The sequence below is a fragment of the Gobio gobio genome, assembly GCF_949357685.1.
Source record: "Gobio gobio genome assembly, chromosome: 15".
Taxonomy (NCBI): domain Eukaryota; kingdom Metazoa; phylum Chordata; class Actinopteri; order Cypriniformes; family Gobionidae; genus Gobio; species Gobio gobio.
In genome coordinates, this window is record NC_137108.1 from 6,808,233 (window position 1) to 6,826,532 (window position 18,300).

Sequence of the window (18,300 nt, forward strand, 5' to 3'; positions counted from 1 at the left end):
TGCCAGGGGGCTGGCGACAGAGAGGGATGCGAGTGGCGAGACCCGAGGGTGGCGCGCACTGTCATCACCGGTCTCTGGGTGCTCAGAGACAGGAACATGAGTTCTTCCCAAGCGCTGCTAGCCCGGGGGCCAGCAGCGGAAGGATTTTCCCCCGGCCCTCCACCGGGGGAAGGAGAGGCCCTGCTACCATCCCCTGGGAAGAACTGGAACCCACCTCTGAGTTGTCCACCTCCATCCTGGCGTTTAACCAGTCTGGGGAGCGGACTGGGCGACATCCTCAACCACCTCCACGGCGCGGCCCAGGTGAAGGCTGCTGCTGGGGCCGGGCGGGAAGAGGGAGGGCGCCCTCGGCAGCGAGCGGACTGAGGCGACTGGGCCGGCGGCTGGTGCAGCAGCTGGCCGCCGGGGCAGTACGTGTTGCAGCCTCAGTCTGCTCTGGGGCGGCCGAGAACTGTTGGGCGCAGTTCTCAGCCGCGCCGCCGAAGAGGCCAGCCTGGGATATGGGTGAGTTGAGGAGGCGGGCCCGCTCAACGTCCTCCACATCACCAGGTAAGGCCTGGTGTTCTCCCGGACCACAGCTGTGGACATCGCCCGACCCAGGGAGCGTGTGGCCACCTTCACCGCCCGGGGGCGGGGTCAGTTGCGGCACGCAGCTCAATGAAGAGCCCTGGGTCGGCTCCACCCTTGTGCATGTGCAAAGGGGCGGCGGCCTGCCCGTAGCACTGCGGGACCACGCCACCGAAGTAGACGAGCCCACAGGCTTAGGGGGGGGTGCTTAGGACAGCCACACCACGCCACGTCAAAGCCCTCTGTGGACACCGTAGTGCGCAACAGAGAGTTCAACAGTGGGGGGGGAGGGGGCCCCAGTGTACCCTAGGCCGCGGCCCCATCAAGGGCAGAGAAGGCGGAGGAGGCCACCAAACGGTCACGAGAAGCACGGGGACTTCCGGGACCGCGTGATCTCCTCATGCACCCCGGGAGCGAAAGGCATTGGGGGCGGGGCCCAACAGCTGTCGGGTGCCGCCCCCAAAAACCAATCGCGCAACCACGAGCACCCGCGACTGGGCGGAGTTCCACACCAGCGTGAGACTCGCGGCTGCCCGAGATAACATGGCTGTCAACTTTAGGTCAGATCAGGCAGTGCTGACACACCCGGAGGCGGAGCACAACCTAATCGTCATCCCCAAAGGACTCCAGCCCACCTTGGGATGCGGCGATCGACATCTCACTGCTATCCGGAGCGTGAACTGAACGAACGGGGCGTCAGAGACGGGCCGTAGATTCAATCCAACACTCGCGGAAGCGATGTATGAGAGGGGGGTGTGGCCCGAGGAATGAACGTCGGGGTTCTTAATACCACAGCACCGCCCTCAGGTCACCCTGGCCACCAGCCAAAGTACCATCTCACTCGGGGACGGTAGATTGGGGTGTGGCAGAGGGGACTCTCTCTCCTCACGGAGATCATTGAGTCTCGACCGTGACATCGCGATGGTCACGCCCCCGCAATGGAAACGTGACACATCCGCAAACACTGCCCGTGCGCGCTGAAGCCCAAACACGCTCGAGCAGTGAATGCGTCCTCAGACAGCAGCGGAAAATCGATCGCACCCGGAAGTGCACGGGCGAGCCGTCTTGAAAAAGACGTGCCACGCGCAAGCTCTTTTTGTGAGAGGAAAACCTTGCAGTCGATGCCGAAGCGCCCAGGGAAACACACACCAGCTGTCAGGCGGACCACTGCACAGATCAGCAGGCAGGAAGTATGCGATCACTGGAACGCGCCGTCACACCAACACCGACTGGAAAGCTGCTCGTCTCGAAGAAGCTGACAGAGTCTCAGAAGGCTGTAGGAGTGAAGAGGTAGGTACTCTTGGCTCCGAAAGCAGAAACATAATGCGATATTGCCTCGTACTTCCTTATATACTCACGCAGTGAGGCGGAGCTACGTATGCAAATTCCGCATGCCCCATGGCATTGGCACGCCATTGGGCGTTTTCTCAAAACTCGAAGTTGATAGGCTTCTAAGCGAAACCCCCATTCGTTAGTCACTAACGTTACGTCGTAGTGACTGAACGAAAGGGAACTACAGTACTGAGCAGAAGTCTCAGGCACATTAGATGCTCCACAACAACATTTGTTTTAAGATGGATATTTATATATTTTGCTTCAGTGTGAAAGTAGGAAATATCAGTTTTCAACTGTAGCAGCTTTTCTAAAAATGCCATTTTCCATCTCAAATTATGTTCTTCCTGCTAGAAAACCAGGTCAAACCAATCTCAGGTGGTCATGCTAGTTCACTGAAACATGGTAACTACTTACTTTTTACCCGCCCTAACCAACCTGACAAGTGTAAAAATGTGATTTGATACAGGGAAATCTTGGAATCCTTGTGAAAAAGAAGTACACTTTAGCATAAAATGCATTTAGTTGAAATTAAAAGTGACCCAATTAAGTAGGACTTAAGTACATATTTTTATGTGATTTCATAATCATTTATATTGTCTATGAAATATGGTTAAAGTGAATGTACTGACAAGCATTTATGGTAAAATAAAATATACTTTAGTGTAATTTCTATTGAAACTTGCATGTCACATTTTTAAATATATTTTTAATTACACATTTGGAATGATGAAGTTTCAATTTAGTACATTTAAACATTAACTTTAAATGTAAACACTACGATTAAAGTGATAATAAAGTACTTTATATGTGTATGTTAGTGAGCACATCAAAAAAAAGTGCACTTCTTTAATGTAGTTTTGTTTTAAGTTAAATGTAAAATGTACTTAAGTAGTAAAACTATTAATTTGAAATTACAATGTGCACTTTTTGAAAGTGCACATAAGTTGAGAAATAGTCATGAAAGTGTACTCTTTAAGTGGCCTTTCATATTATATCACTGTAAACCCTAATGCTCAAAATAATGAATTGGTTTGAGTAGAGCCAACTCAAATTAAACAAATTAGTTCAATCAAATGAACTTTTATGAGTATTTAGAACTTTATTTTTCTTTTGAGTTCTCAAAACTGACACATTTTAAGTCATCTGAATTGTTTCATTGTTTTGAGTTTTATGAACTTGTTTCTTTTAATTTGGACAAACTTAAACCTAACCAAAACTGGGCTGGAATTTCTATGTCTCGGCATGCTTTGCCATGACACTCAAAAGGGACAGTAGATGCCAAAAAGAAGTGTTATATTATGTTTTTGTGCAAGATTAATGTTAAGTGGGAGATTTAGTAGTGTTTAATGTTTTGCTATGTTTAGAAGAGTTTCTGCTATGTTGTTTTACTGTAGGGTTTCCATCACGGTGACGAGAGGAGCATGAGCTTAGTTTGAGAACAGATATATGTTAAATGTATTATATTGCTGTCCTCATTCAGAAAGTGCTATGCTATGCTAATGTTACCAATGCATTGTGTAACCAATTAGCAAGGTAGCATTTATTGAATTAGCTAGTTAAATGTAGTCAAGTTTGCACTACTAAGAATTTGAGATTACATGATATTTTTAAGTTAAATGTATGAATTAGCTTACTCAAATATCTCAAGTTCAGAGCAATTAAAATGTATGATTATAAAATAAAAATCAGCAAGTTCTGCTTACTTGAGGCATTTTTTTTGTTTTGCCAACTTATTTGGGTTTACAGTGTGCAATTAGCTGAACTTATGAGTGCTTTTTGACCCACTTAAGTAGGACTTAAGTACATCTTTTTATTTGATTTCATAATTATTTTTTATTGTTTTTGAAATATGGTTAAAGTGAATGTACTGAGAAGCATTTATGCTAAACTTAAATATACTGTCACTGTAAAATATAATGTAATTTCTATTAAAACTTGCATGTCGTATATTTAAATATATTTGTATTTACACATTTGGAATGATGAAGTTGCAATTTAGTACATTTAGCCTAAACATTAACTTTAAATGTAATATGCAATAAAACACTATGATTAAAATGATATTAAAGTACTTTACATGTGTACAATCTAAAAAATGCTGGGTTAAAAATATCCCAAGTTGGGTTAAAACAACCCAATTGCTGGGTTAGTCCATTTTCAACCCAACTTGGGTTATTTTTAACCCAGCATTTTTTAGAGTTTATGTTAATGAACACATATAAATAAGTGCACTTCTTTAATGTAGTTTTGTTAAATGTAAAATGTACTTTAAGTAAAACTATTAATTTGATATTACAATTTGCACTTTTTTGAAAGTGTACATAAGTTGAGAAACAGTCATGAAAGTGATACTCTTTAAGTTGCCTTTTATTTCAATTCATATTATACGGTCACACTTTAGATTAAGGTCCAGTTCTCACTATTAACTAAAACTTTTTGCCTCAATAAACTCCTAATTACTGCTTATTAATAGTTATTAAGGTAGTTGTTAAGTTTAGGCATTGGGTAGGATTAAGGGATGTAGAATATGGTCATGCAGAATAAGATATTAATATGTGCTTTATAAGTACTAATAAAAGCCAATATCCTAGTAATATGCAAGCTACACTCTAAAAAATGCTGGGTTAAAAACAACCCAAGTTGGGTTGAAAATGGACTAACCCAGCAATTGGGTTGTTTTAACCCAGTGAATGGGTTGTTTTAACCCAGCGGTTGGGTTAAATGTTTGCTTAAAACAACCCAATCGCTGGGTTAAAACAACCCAATTGCTGGGTTAGTCAATTTTCAACCCAACTTGGGTTGTTTTTAACCCAGCATTTTTAGAGTGTAATAAGCAATTAGTAAATAGTGGGAATCGGACCCTAAACTAAAGTGTTACCCATATTACCAATATTCTAGTACACTAAAAGTGCACATTCAATACAATTAAGCACACTTCCTTTTCACAAGGGACACACCCTTGAGTACAAGATGAGTCATCAATGTTTGATTGAGAAAGGTTGACATTTTTGTCAATGTTTTGGAGAAAAATACCATTAAACTTCTATTTTGGTTTCATTAGATCTTTAAGTATAAGTTACCTCTGTGCAGCAGCCACTCACTGACGGCCTCCGTCACGTCGAACGACAGCCACTCCCCCTCCATACGGGTGCGCACCACCTTGCTGTCAATGTAGCGCTGTGTGGGTGATGTGAGCTCTTTATGACCTAAAATCTGAAGAAACAGGAAACGCATCAGCATTGGTTCGACCACAGGCCGCAAGCGCTGTCATGGATGTGCCAGCCCTCATTCACCCCGTATGAAACGGTACCCTGACCAGTGCCTCAACAGCAGTTCCCTTCCTCCCATTGGAAGCTCCCTGATTGATTAGCCAGGTCTGGGAAATGCTTGGAGAGGCTGTGGTGGCGGAAACAGATGCTGGACAGGGTGCACTGTTATTCCTCTGTCCTTCGTGGCGGCGTGTTTACATTGGACAGCGCAGCTCTTAATGCGTAAAACACTGCTTCAGCTGTAACGCTGCAACGGCTCAGCTTCCTTCCATCAGGCCGTGGAGGTGAACGTGGGATGGAGAGGCTCAGACGGAGGCCAAAATGGTGATACTAATTGTAGGATCCTTAAACTGGAGCTACAGGGGTCTGCTGTTCATAAACCAGTCGAGGGGCTTTTGGGCCGGTTTGGAATCTAGTTACACAACTGTTGATATGGAGATAAATCCCCATGCTGAACTGCAAAAACACTTGATTGGTTTAACAGCAGAAGTGAATTACTAAGATACGAGGGATCTATTAATGTACTTTAAAATACAATACAGTGTGTTCATATTGTATTGCAAAACACTTTTGCTGATATTGAGGTGGGATAGGGGTAAAGTTAGGGACAGGTGTGGTGGTATGGGTAAGTTTAAGGGTAAAGTTAAGGACAGGTGTGGTGGTGTGGGTAAGTTTAAGGGTAAAGTTGGGGACAGGTGTGGTGGTATGGGTAAGTTTAAGGGTAAAGTTAGGGACAGGTGTGGTGGTATGGGTAAGTTTAAGGGTAAAGTTAGGGACAAGTGTGGTTGTATGGGTAAGTTTAAGGGTAAAGTTAGGGGCAGGTGTGGTGGTATGGGTAAGTTTAAGGATAAAGTTAGGGACAGGTGTGGTGGTGTGGGTAAGTTTAAGGGTAAAGTTAGGGACAAGTGTGGTTGTATGGGTAAGTTTAAGGGTAGTGTTAGGGGCAGGTGTGGTGGTATGGGTAAGTTTAAGGGTAAAGTTAGGGGCAGGTGTGGTGGTATGGGTAAGTTTAAGGGTAAAGTTAGGGACAAGTGTGGTTGTATGGGTAAGTTTAAGGGTAGTGTTAGGGGCAGGTGTGGTGGTATGGGTAAGTTTAAGGGTAAAGTTAGGGACAGGTGTGGTGGTGTGGGTAAGTTTAAGGGTAAAGTTAGGGACAGGTGTGGTGGTGTGGGTAAGTTTAAGGGTAAAGTTAGGGGCAGGTGTGGTGGTATGGGTAAGTTTAAGGGTAAAGTTAGGGACAGGTGGGGTGGTGTGGGTAAGTTTAAGGGTAAAGTTAGGGACAGGTGTGGTGGTGTGGGTAAGTTTAAGGGTAAAGTTAGGGGCAGGTGTGGTGGTATGGGTAAGTTTAAGGGTAGGGTTAGGGACAGGTGTGGTGCAAGTAATCTCATCATCATAAAAGAAAATCCGATTTCTTTTTCCTCTATTTTCCTCAATTCCCTCCCTATTCTATCTTATGCTACTCTAAGTATTGTCCAAAACCTAGTTTTTCAGGCACTTTTTACGTATCCAATACTTTTTACGATCGCTTCCTGATAAGCGTCTGCTAAATGCATAAATGTAAATGTAACTAATATTTTCAGATGTATCTAATATGATAAACAGAGCAGCGTTACCTCATACTCATGACCGGAAAAGCGGACTTGGCGCCGGCGACTATGGCATAATAAAAGTCCCATCGGCGATATGTCAAAAGGGTTAGGATTTGGGTTTAGGGTTAGTTGCATGTAATTATGCCTAATTTATAGTTATTACTATAGTAAATACATGTAACATGTAACAAGGACACATTCAAATAACGTGTTCAATCTTTTCAGTTTAAGCTGTTTCATCATTTTTTCACACATCAAACTTCAGACATCAGTCCATTGTTGAAGTGAACTTATGCCTGTATGGTGATTAGATTGACTGTTTTGACTCCCATCTTGAATTATTCAATGCAATATGTAGATAAACTATATTAAATGTATTACTGTGCACTATATTAAAGGTCACTTTAATTATAATGGCTGTATTTTCCTGACCAGCTACAGCAGGATCATTAACATGAGTAATAAAAATGGAACAGGATCAACCTCTCCCTTCCTCGCAAACTCCTTTTAAAACCTCCCTAACACATTCACCATCTCTGTGTTAGTGGGACAGTGTTTACTGCACCTGTCATGACAGACCTGACACATGAACAGAGAGGAGGGGAGCGAGGTTAAATGGAGAGGCAGGTGGGAGGTGGGGAGCACAGACCTCGACAGCACTGGGATTTTATTTGGCCCTCGAGACCCTCGGAACTCTAAATCACCAAACAGCATTCCACACTCACTTCTCTCCACACACACATAAAACCCTGCTGATCGATGGGCCGGAGCTCTACAGCACCCTTAAGATAAATAAACGAACATACGAGGAAAGAGAAGGAGGAGAAGAGAGGTTAAAAAGTGCATGTGTGGGCGCTTTCACACTGCGTACACAAGGCTGTTTGACGTCAGAGTTTGGTTCACTTTGTTGGTGTGAAAACGGTTTCTGAACTTGAGTCCAGCTGAAAAGTGGCCTGGGTTACAATTAACTCTGGTATGGTTCACAGGCTCATTCATAGCTCAGAAGACTTGATTAGTATTTATTTATTTAATCTGTACGCTTTATAAAACAAAGATTATATATATATATATATATATATATATATATATATATATATATATATATATATATATATATATAAGTTTTACAAGAAAATACTATTTCAGACCTTCCACTTCAATATTTTATGTTTAATTCAATGCTTTACTTACAGTTTTTTTTGCTTAAATGCTTTTTTTACAGTTTGTACTAGAGATTTCCGAGTGGCACTTTTTTTCAGTGTATTTCCTAGAATTCCTTTAGCAAAAATAAAAATTCACATATGAAACCAGTGTTGCTTATGGAAGCTTGTTTCCAAAGAATAAAATACTTTTTTGGAAGACTCGCAACTGCGAGTTTATTAACTCACATTTGCGGAAAAAGTAAGAATTGTGAGTTTATATCTCACAATTGCACAAAAGAAAGTAAGAAATGCAGGTTATAAACTCACAATTGAGAGATAAAAAGTCATAATTACCTCATTTTTTATTCTTTGTCGGAAAAAGGCTTCCATAGTTAACGTACATAAATAAAGAGTATAGGGATATAATGTGGATGGCACAGCTCAGATCATTTGGTTTTGGAAGTAGCCTATTTGATGAGAATTGTTTGAGTTCTTATTGAAATCTCTAAATTTTCAAGTCTCCATTTGCTCTCCATTCCATCTAATTGTAGTTTATAAAAAACAGTTCAAATATTAATAAGATTAAAGTGATTAAATTGAGGTCAACTGCTATAGATGACATATAGTTTGCATCTAAAGGTCCTTTCACACTGGACGCGATTTTGACGCGCGAATAATTCGCGCGATGGTTTTATTTTTTGATCAGCTGTTTGTGTAATGAGTGCTTTCACACCGAACGTGAATATGCTGCGGCGAAAAAACAATGTTTATTTTTTCCGTTTCGATGTCGATTTTTTTTAACACTCGCAGCGACAGAAAAGGCTTAAACCAATCACATACAAGGAAACAAAGGTGACAAAATGTCCAGTTGATGTCACTAGCCATTCAATCAACATTAACCTTTGCCAGGTATGGCATTTCTCACGAGATTACAGCTGTAGTTGTGTTTACAGCTGTACAGATGCAGCTGTGTTTGCCCACTATAGGCTCCAGATATTATAATCAATAAATTGTTTTTTTTATTTATCTAATTGCGTCCGCGACTATGGAAAGTGAATGTGTTTCCGTCAGTACGACTGTGGCACTTAAATGTTTACATTGTGACTCAACTGGAAACACAGCAGCTCCGGATCGAGCCGTTCCTTTAGAGTGTGTGTGTGTGTGTCTCATCAGATGTGCTGCTACCGTCTCTGTCTGGAGGAGCTCCTCAAATTGTCCCACGGACATTTGAAAGTAAGTGCGGAACCGGCCATGATAAAGTTTTAGCTCCTGTAGAAGATTAGCATTCTCCCCTTCAGACTCTCTGTTCTTTAAGACTGGGTGTGCACCCAAAACCTTCTTCTCTGTCTTTTAAAGAAAATTAAAAGCTCGTCTCCAGTGAATGATTACGTGTCCGTGTTTCTCAGCTGTCGGCGCGAATGTTTTGGAATGTTGGAGTTCTGAAACGTCGCAAACTCGCGTCGCGGCTGGTGTGAATGGTTTTGACGTGAACTATTCGCACACGAAATATTCGCTTTTTCCGCTTCGCTTTTCCGTTACGCGTCCGATGTGAAAGGGCCTTTACTCCGGAAAAGTTACTCTGGCTAATTTGACGCGTTTGACATGGAGCCGCTAAATCTCCAACTTCCAGGGAATCACATGTTTTAAACAAACGCCAAACAGAGGAGAGTCTGCTGGCAAAAAGAGAATGTGACAGAGCTCGTAATACAACAAGAATCAACATTAGCTTGGCTTTTCGGAGATGGCAAGAACTGAGGGATTTGAAAGCGATGCAGAGATGGAGTTTGTATTACTCAACAGGCAAGTAAGGTATTTTATTGAACAGATAAATTGCCATATGTAGAGTTCATTGTAAAGCGTTATCTATTGTTTCATTATGGTTGTTGCAGCGCTGTGCTAGAATTTATTTTCAAGGAAGTTCTGTGTCTATTAATGGCTAAAGCTACAGAAAAGTCTTTAGCTAGTCAGCTTGAGATCTTTTCCATCTAAACTGGTTATATCTCTTAAGCCTAAAGGCTGGGCAACACAAAAGGATATTTAAAATCTTATAAGGTTGTGACCAGGAAAACACACCACACACTAAAAGATTCCATTCACAAACAACCAGAGTCCCATCTGTGAACACGGAAAATCTCTCACGGTCAAACGTAACTTTAGAGCAGGGGTGTCCAATCCTGATCCCGGAGGGCCACTGTCCTGCAAAGTTGAGCTCCAACCCCAATTAAACCCACCTGAACCAGCGAATCAAGGTCTTTTTAGGGATACTAGAAACCCTCCAGGACCAACTTTGGACACCCCTGCTTTAGAGTAAACAAACATGGTAAGATGACTGGCAAGAAGAAACAAATGATACATAGTGTTGCAAAATACATTACATTGCAAATCTTATGTACAATGACTTGAATACACCTCTTCTAGGATAATCATGTTTTCTGAAATTACTTCTGAAATAAAATTCATTTTGATATTTTTTGGGGGGGCATAAAAGTTAAAAACAAAAAGTGATACATCCATTCTGATCTCACAATGAAGAAACTGTAATGGTAAACTTTATAAATGAATAATTCTCCAATGTAAAAAACAAAGCCAAAGTTTGCACGCAAGGAATTGTGCAGACAAGTTTGTTGTCATGACAGTTGTTCAGGGAGTTGAATGAGTGCATGGAATCAAACAAAATGCTAGAATGCAGAACGTACCTGGTAAAGCTCAATCCGCTGCTCAGACACACGGGCCTTTGGGTTCTGCAGCCTGAAGATCCTGAGCTCAGCCTTCACCAGGTTTGAGGCGTTTTTCTCCATGGAGCTCACGTCAAACCTTAGCCTCCTGAAGTACGGGTTGTAATGTGTTGGAGAGATGACATCTGGAACAAACAGTGGCACCGTTACTGATCTGCTAACACACTTTCTTTATGTACCTGCATGTGTGGAGGAACAGTATGTAAAGAATCCAGTCCCTTTCTCAGTACTTCTTTGTCTTTTACACCATTGTTTAAGTACTTTTGTATTCATACAGTAGTAGCACATTGGCACAAACTGACTCGCCAGGGAAGCAGGAACCTCCTCTTGTGAAAAAGAAGTGTAGTCTAGAAATCTAGACGCACCCTACGGCAGCAAATGTAATTTGCAGCCAGGGCGTCTAGCAACTCTCCGTTGGCTTGTGAGCTCTAAAAACCAAACTCTAGTCAGGCCAATCACATTGTGTATAGAGTCGGTGGGCAGGCTTAACATATTGACGGCAGAGATGCGACGGTTCCGCTTGAATTCCCTGCTACTTGAAAACAAAGAAGATGGCTGCTGCTGCTGGCGAACAGTGTTCTTTCTTATCGGCTTTGGCTAGCCTGATGTCGCCATACTCAATTCTAGTCAGAATATGAGTCTGATACTGCTCCGTTGGGCTGTGATTATGGGGCGTGTTTCAACCGAACCAGGAAAGACCTCAACTGGATAGACCTACAACCAATCAGAGCAACGGAGCAACCCATAACATTAGTTGTCAAATGTCAACAGAACTCAACTGCACTGTGTTGCCAAGTCCGCGGGTTGAAGCGACCCCAATTATGTGATATGCAGACCCAGGAATGCGAATTTTAGCAGGCAGCCCTGCCAAAATAACACATATTTTACCCCCCATATGCCATTTTTTTCCAGAGAACCCAGGGGAAAGCTATTGGGCTTGTTTTTGGCTAGTTTTGAGTAGCAATTGGGCGGGTTTTGTTGTAAAAACTTGGCAACCCTGTCTGCACGCACACTGGAAGAAGTAAGATGAGTGTAAACGATCTTTGCCGGAGTTGTAAAAAAAGAATTTAAGGATACACAGAGTAGGCTACTTACCAACACGATCATCATTTCTGAGAGAAATAGTAAAGGTGAATGCATATACGAACAAGTTCTCCGTTTAGGATTAGAACAAATTCAACACAAGCGCTCTTTGATGACGTGGATGATTACGTTACTGTTGATCATCTGTCCATCATCGTCTAAAGCCCGCCCTGACAATTTCATTGGTCCGAACAGTTTCTGTTCGGGCATAATTACTCCTCTACGGATCAAATCCAGACCGAACTGCCCGAGCTCAAATGTTGTGGGCGGGGCTAAGTTCGGCTGGCATCCAGGCTAGGCTTTGGCCACAACTCTGGGAGACTTGGGAAAGCTTTTCTTTGAGCAAAGAACGGCACTGAAGTCATTCTTAAAAGGAAGATGTGTTCGGAGTTCTGCCGACCGGATACGGCAAAAGTTTAATCTATCAACTAAGTCACCTTCTTCATTGCTGTGGTTGGTTATAGCACTATCCTATTGCATGCAGAGGGAATTTGAAAGACAACCGTTTATCCCGCCCCTCGGATTGAGCCCTGCCAATGGTGTGTTCCCAGACCCAACATCTTGATGTGGGTCTGGCTTATCAGGCTAAAAGAAGTGTGCTTAATTGCACTGAATGTGCACTTGTAGTGTACTTCAAATCTTAAAAGTATATTTAAAAAACTGACTATGTTTACTTGAGTACACTTTGTATTAATGTCAAATTAAAATGTTTACTTTATTTACACTTTATTTCGATGGTCCACTTTAGACACTTTACTAACTATAAGTCACAACAAAGACCATAGACATAGAAAGACTTTATTACTTATAAATTAGCGAAACTGCAATGCGCAATATGGTGGAATAGTCCCGCCTTCTAAAGTAAAAGAGCCAATTGCTGATTACTAAAGTCATTGTGTCACTGCAGCTGCTGTTAGAAATTCCGGTTCCCGAAGACTTGCACTTCGGACTGTACATGTGCATTGGCTCGTCTAGCCTGAAAAATAAGCTTTTTAACGCTATTTGATAATAGGAAACAACATTTATGGGACAGTTCATGTTAGATTTTGTTACTGATTTGAAATGTGTTATTTAATTGTGAGTTCGGCAAGCAGATTTTGAGATCCCAAGATTCCCCCATTCAAAGAGATAGGACTTAGTGAAATAGACTTTCCTTGAAAGGGACTTTGGTAACAACAACATTATAAGTAACAACTACATGCAACTACATGTCAACTAACTCTCATTAGAGTATTAAAAGACTGTGTTAGACTGTTAGGTTAGGGTTAGAGTTCGGGTTAGAAATTGTAACGCAAACTCAAAAAACAAAAGATGATTGGATCCAAATGCAAATAAAGTTTATTAAAGAAGGAACCAAAATAAAACAAGGTAACATATACTAGGGAACTCCAGGAACAGATTTTGAACACAGCAAAGGGAACAAGGAATAGCCTACACTTCAACATAAGAGTCCTAAACACAAAACAGGGCAAACATGAAAAGAATCCTAACAGTAATAAATTGGCATGTGCAAAGTTACTTAACCCTCTGTTGGTGAGCATCAAAATAAAGTGGTAGCAGATATTAAGCAGACAGTCTACTAATACTCAAATGACTGCTAGTTGACATGTAGTTACTTATAGTTAGTAGAATGTGTAACGTGGCCCCTTAAAATAAAGTGTTACTGTTTATATTTATAATTTGTATGTACTAAATGGGAAATTCATCATTACAAATGTATAATTATAAACATATTTAAATACATAACATTAGTACTGTATATTTAGTTTACCATAGATCCTTAATAGAAGACAATAGAAGTAATTACACTGTAGAAATTGTTTTGTGAAGTTGTAAATAAAACAGATTACTGGAGAACATTTAGAAGAAAATACTATTTTACACTTTCTACTTCAAAATGTTTCTGTTTTTGGCGGGACGCTTTGGCGCTCTTTTTTTGATCGCCTTTTTTTCGTATCATATATTTTAGTAATTATCACAAATTAGGTACCATTCAAAAGCTTACGAATTCAAAATTCATCTTGTGAAATCCATTCGTGATCGGAAATCGGATGTTGCGTTACCACAGAAATGGTACTCTAAATTCGGCTCCTCCCCTAGTGGGTGGTGTCATGTATCATATTACAAAATGTATTTTAACTACTTTATAATTGAAATTAATTCTAATCTTGACAAAACACATATCGTCGGAAAGGTCTGAGTCTCAAGGTTCCATGTTTGGTGACTGTTTTGTGATGGAAGTGATATTTGGACAGAAATTTTGTAATTTGTTACAGAGAAATGCATCCAAAAAAAAAATCAATGGAATGTGGATGACACCCGGTGGCTATTTTTGGTATAGCGCCTTGTAACACTCTTAACAAAACACAATCTCAAAATCTCAAAAAAACAAAATCTCATGGGAACTTAAATTTTTGTGATATCAACTTCAAATTTGGAACACAGCTTTTTTATAGTAATTTTTTTTGTTGTAAAATATATATTTTAAATAAAATAAAAAATGTGCTATGTGGTGTTTTACGCTTTCAGACAAACCATGTGCAAATTCATCAGTCAACACCATTGATGAGTATGTTCTCCTTAAAACCGCACATAACCAAATACAGTCAGCGTTTACAACAGTACCTCGAGTAAAGTTGAGCGAGTGGATGTCTGAGCTGGTATGAGTGAGTGGAGGCGGGGATAATTTGCATATTCATGACTCCACGTATAATAAATGAGGCAAGGGTGTAGAGTTACAGTACATTCAAGCTATTTTAAGGCATGATGGGTTTTTTTTTACAGGAAAAAACATTTAAATATGTAATTTTGGTGATCAAATTTGGTGAATAATACAATACAATTCATATTCATAAAAAGCATGCTAAAGTATACCTCTTTTTTACAAGGGTCTACATATTGCTCACACAGCTCATGACTCTCAAGGCGTTTAAACTATTTAAAACTTTTTACTGTTTTAACTATTTAAAAAAGCAAGGCAGAGTCTTGTAGAGGCCATGCACAGTTCTGCGATGATGTCACTGTTTACGTGCAAGCCCTCGTGCGTGTTGTGCAGTGATGTAGTGTGTACACTCAAAGTGTGATGAAACAATGGCGGGACACACCTCTCGGGCCGAGCTGTCACGCGAGGGTCAGCTGGGGTACAGACCCGCTCCATATGGTTCCCGAGTGAACCCAGTAGCCCAACATTCATGCAGTACTCAAAACCATGTGTGAATGTCATGTGCTTTGACAGGCTCCGTACACACACCGCGCGTGCCGAGAACCATGTGTGGAACGGCGAGATGAGAGCGACACTCGGCACAGTAGCTCAACAAATTAACAAAGACAACCAAAGCCACATGCACAACTGGGTAAGCTAACATGTGAGGGATACGGCAGCAGGCTGTCGTGACACCGCATGAATTACGGCGGCATGATGTCGTGTGACACGGAGCGCTATACTCAGAAATTATCCCATGTGGGAGTCTGAGTCGAGAGGGTTAACCTACCACAACGCACATATAAGCAGTAATACAGAGAGAAACCATGTGTGTGACGCTGTCAGGCGGTGTATGACGAGGCCTGAAGCACTAAACGGACCCTGAGCGTTGCACAGAAGCCAGGGATCACAGAGGCTCAAAGGTTTGTTTAATAAGCCTACGCAAGCAGGACGTCTGTCCACATGAGACGGACAGAAGAAAACATTTGGCAGCTGCTAAGAACAATCAGGGCTTTAAAGGAAAGCCCTGTTCTGATGGCTTCTGCATTTTATGGTAACACTTTAGAATACTGTTCCGTCATTAATGAAAAACTACATTGCTAGTTACTAGTGTAACTACTATTAACTAACAAGAAACTCTGATTAACTAGTAAGTAATAGCGTTAAGTTGAATGAGGTAGTTCACTATTAGTTTATCAACTACTATTTTTTCATACCTCCCAGAGTAGGAACTACTATATAAAGATTAATAATAAATGTGAATAATGCATAATATATTAATTCTAAAGGGAAGGTCATAGCAAGGCCGTAACCATTTCCTGAACATTAGGGGGGACCATTTTTTTTATTTTTATAAAACATAACAGAACAGTGAATTAAATTTTAGCTCTAATTCTAGTTGGGAAATAATCATTTTGGGACTATTTGCAAATAATGAGCCTCATTCATGAAACATGAGCAGAACAAATTTGTGTGTAAATCGTTCGTAAAGCCGTTCTGACGTAAATTTTCGGATTCACGAAAATTTTCGTATTTTCAAAATGTTAGTTGGTACGAAAGAAATGTACACCTGCTCCCTACCACGCGTAAATGGTGCGTGAAACATTTGAACGGTCTGTGTTCTAATTTAGGCAAACTGATGACATTGCATTTTGATGCACTATGCACCATAATAATATTTCACGAGTTTGCCCTGTCTTTTTTTCCAACTGTTCAACTTTGGGTAATAGGCAGCGCTCGTCACTGTCACTTTTTACCAGCCGTCCAATCACAGTGGAGGAGGGGCGGGACAAATACTACACCGACCAATCATCCTACTTGTACAACGACTGAACAACAATGGATTAATATTGCGTTAATAATGAGTTAATATTGCTGGTTACTGCATTTGTATATTCAGTAATATTCATCAAAATGAGATACTAGTAACACATACTGCCATGGGTTTTCTGTATCATAGCAACCAAAGTATCTCAGCTGGAAAAGAGCAACCTGCTGGCCATTTTCAGAAGAGCACCAGGCGTTTTTAGCTGGCTAAAAATGCTTTCGTGGACACACGATAATTGAATATTATTGCCAGGCATATGGCCGATTGGTCTCTTTAGCATGTCTGCAATATACTGGAGCCAAACCAGAAGGAAATCCAGAAGATTCCACAGCGTTACTGGACACGTAATTTGCGCAGTTGTAACTCATTGGCGGGGATTATGTTAATTATGAATGAGCGTGCACGCGCTTCCTATTTACGAATGTTTGGAATTCATTAATATACACGTTTAACTACCCAATCCGTGATATACAAAGTGTTTGTGAATCCGGAGGAGAGTTTTCGTAAAGGTTTTTTTACTCATTAAAATCAAAGATGTTCATCAATGATTGTATATTAAGAGCAGGGACAAGTTTGTGTGCATTTTGTTTTGGGATTTTGGGATTGAGTCATTAGTAATGACTCAAGTATTACCAAATCCTTCTGAAGGAATTATTAATTATTTGGATCAGTATTCGAAAGTGAAAAACATGATAACGCTCTAGTAATGACTGATCATTGTAAGCTTTTAAGGTTTTTGTAAAGTTTTGGATAGTAATAACTAATAACTGAAGTGTTGCTACATCCTTCTAAAGTAATTACTAATTATTTGTATCAGTATTCTAAAGTGAATATCATAGTAACCCACTAGTAATTACTCAAGTGTTACCAAATCCGTCAGAAGCCATTACTATCCAAAAACGTACAAAAACCTAAAAAGTTTACAATGACTTCAGTAATTACTAGAGAGTTATGTTTTTCACTTTAGAATACTGATCCAAATAATTAGTAGTTCCTTTAGAAGGATATGGTTATACATGAGTCATTACTAGTGGGTTACTACGACCTTCACTTTAGAATGATATATTATGCATTATTCATGTTAATTATGAATCTGTTTAGTAGTTGTAAAAAATAGTTACTGATCAACTAATAGTGAACTACCACATTTAACTGAGCGCTATTACTTACTAATACATTAATCAGAGTTTCTTGTAACTTAAAGGGTTAGTTCACCCAAAAATGAAAATTCTGTCATTAATTACTTAGCCTCATGTCGTTCGACACCCGTAAGACCTCAATTAACAAATTAAGACAAATTAAGATATTTTAGTTGAAATCTGATGGCTCTGAAAGGCCTATTGGCACAATGCACGGTTCACTCTCAAGACCCTTAAAAGGTACTAAAGACGTCGTTACAAAGTCCATCTCACTACAGTGGTTCTACAATAACTTTATGGAGTGACGAGAATAGTTTTTGTGCGCAAAAAAACCCTAAATAACGACTTATATAGTGATGACGATTTCAAAACACGGCCTCATGAAGCTTCGAAGCGTTATGAATCAGTGAGGCGAAACATGATTCGGATCGCGTGTCAAACCGCCAAACTGCTGAAATCGCGTGACTTTGGCGATCCAAACTGCTGAATCGACTCGCTGATTCATAACGCTTCGAAGCTTCATGATGCCGTGTTTTGAAATCGTCATCACTATATAAGTCGTTATTTAGGGTTTTTTGCGCACAAAAACTATTCTCGTCACTCCATAAAGTTATTGTAGAACCACTGTAGTGAGATGGACTTTGTAACAACATCTTTAGTACCTTTTAAGGGTCTTGAGAGTGTACAGTGCCATTGTGCCAATGGAGGCCTTTCAGAGCCATCAGATTTCAACTAAAATATCATCATTTGTGTTCCGAAGATGAACGGAGGTCTTACGGGTGTCGAACGACATGAGGGTAAGTAATAAATGACAGAATTTTCATTTTTGGTTGAACTAACCGTTTAATAGTAGTTACTAGAGTGCATTACTCATTTGTTCCTATGTAGTTATTCATTAATGACGGAACAGTA

At 40.6% G+C, this 18,300-nt stretch overlaps 1 protein-coding gene across 1 annotated transcript in view; it reads right to left on the reverse strand.

The window, feature by feature from the left end:
* The window catches only part of tgfb2 (transforming growth factor, beta 2), a 68,214-nt gene that overhangs the window by 13,830 nt on the left and 36,084 nt on the right, over window positions 1-18,300 (reverse strand). The window contains exons 2-3 of the mRNA XM_079836163.1: window positions 10,599-10,762; window positions 4,983-5,115 (exon numbers count right to left, since the gene is read on the reverse strand). Of these exons, the coding sequence (XP_079692289.1) occupies window positions 4,983-5,115; window positions 10,599-10,762 (297 nt within the window). The remainder of the gene's footprint in view (window positions 1-4,982; window positions 5,116-10,598; window positions 10,763-18,300) is intronic.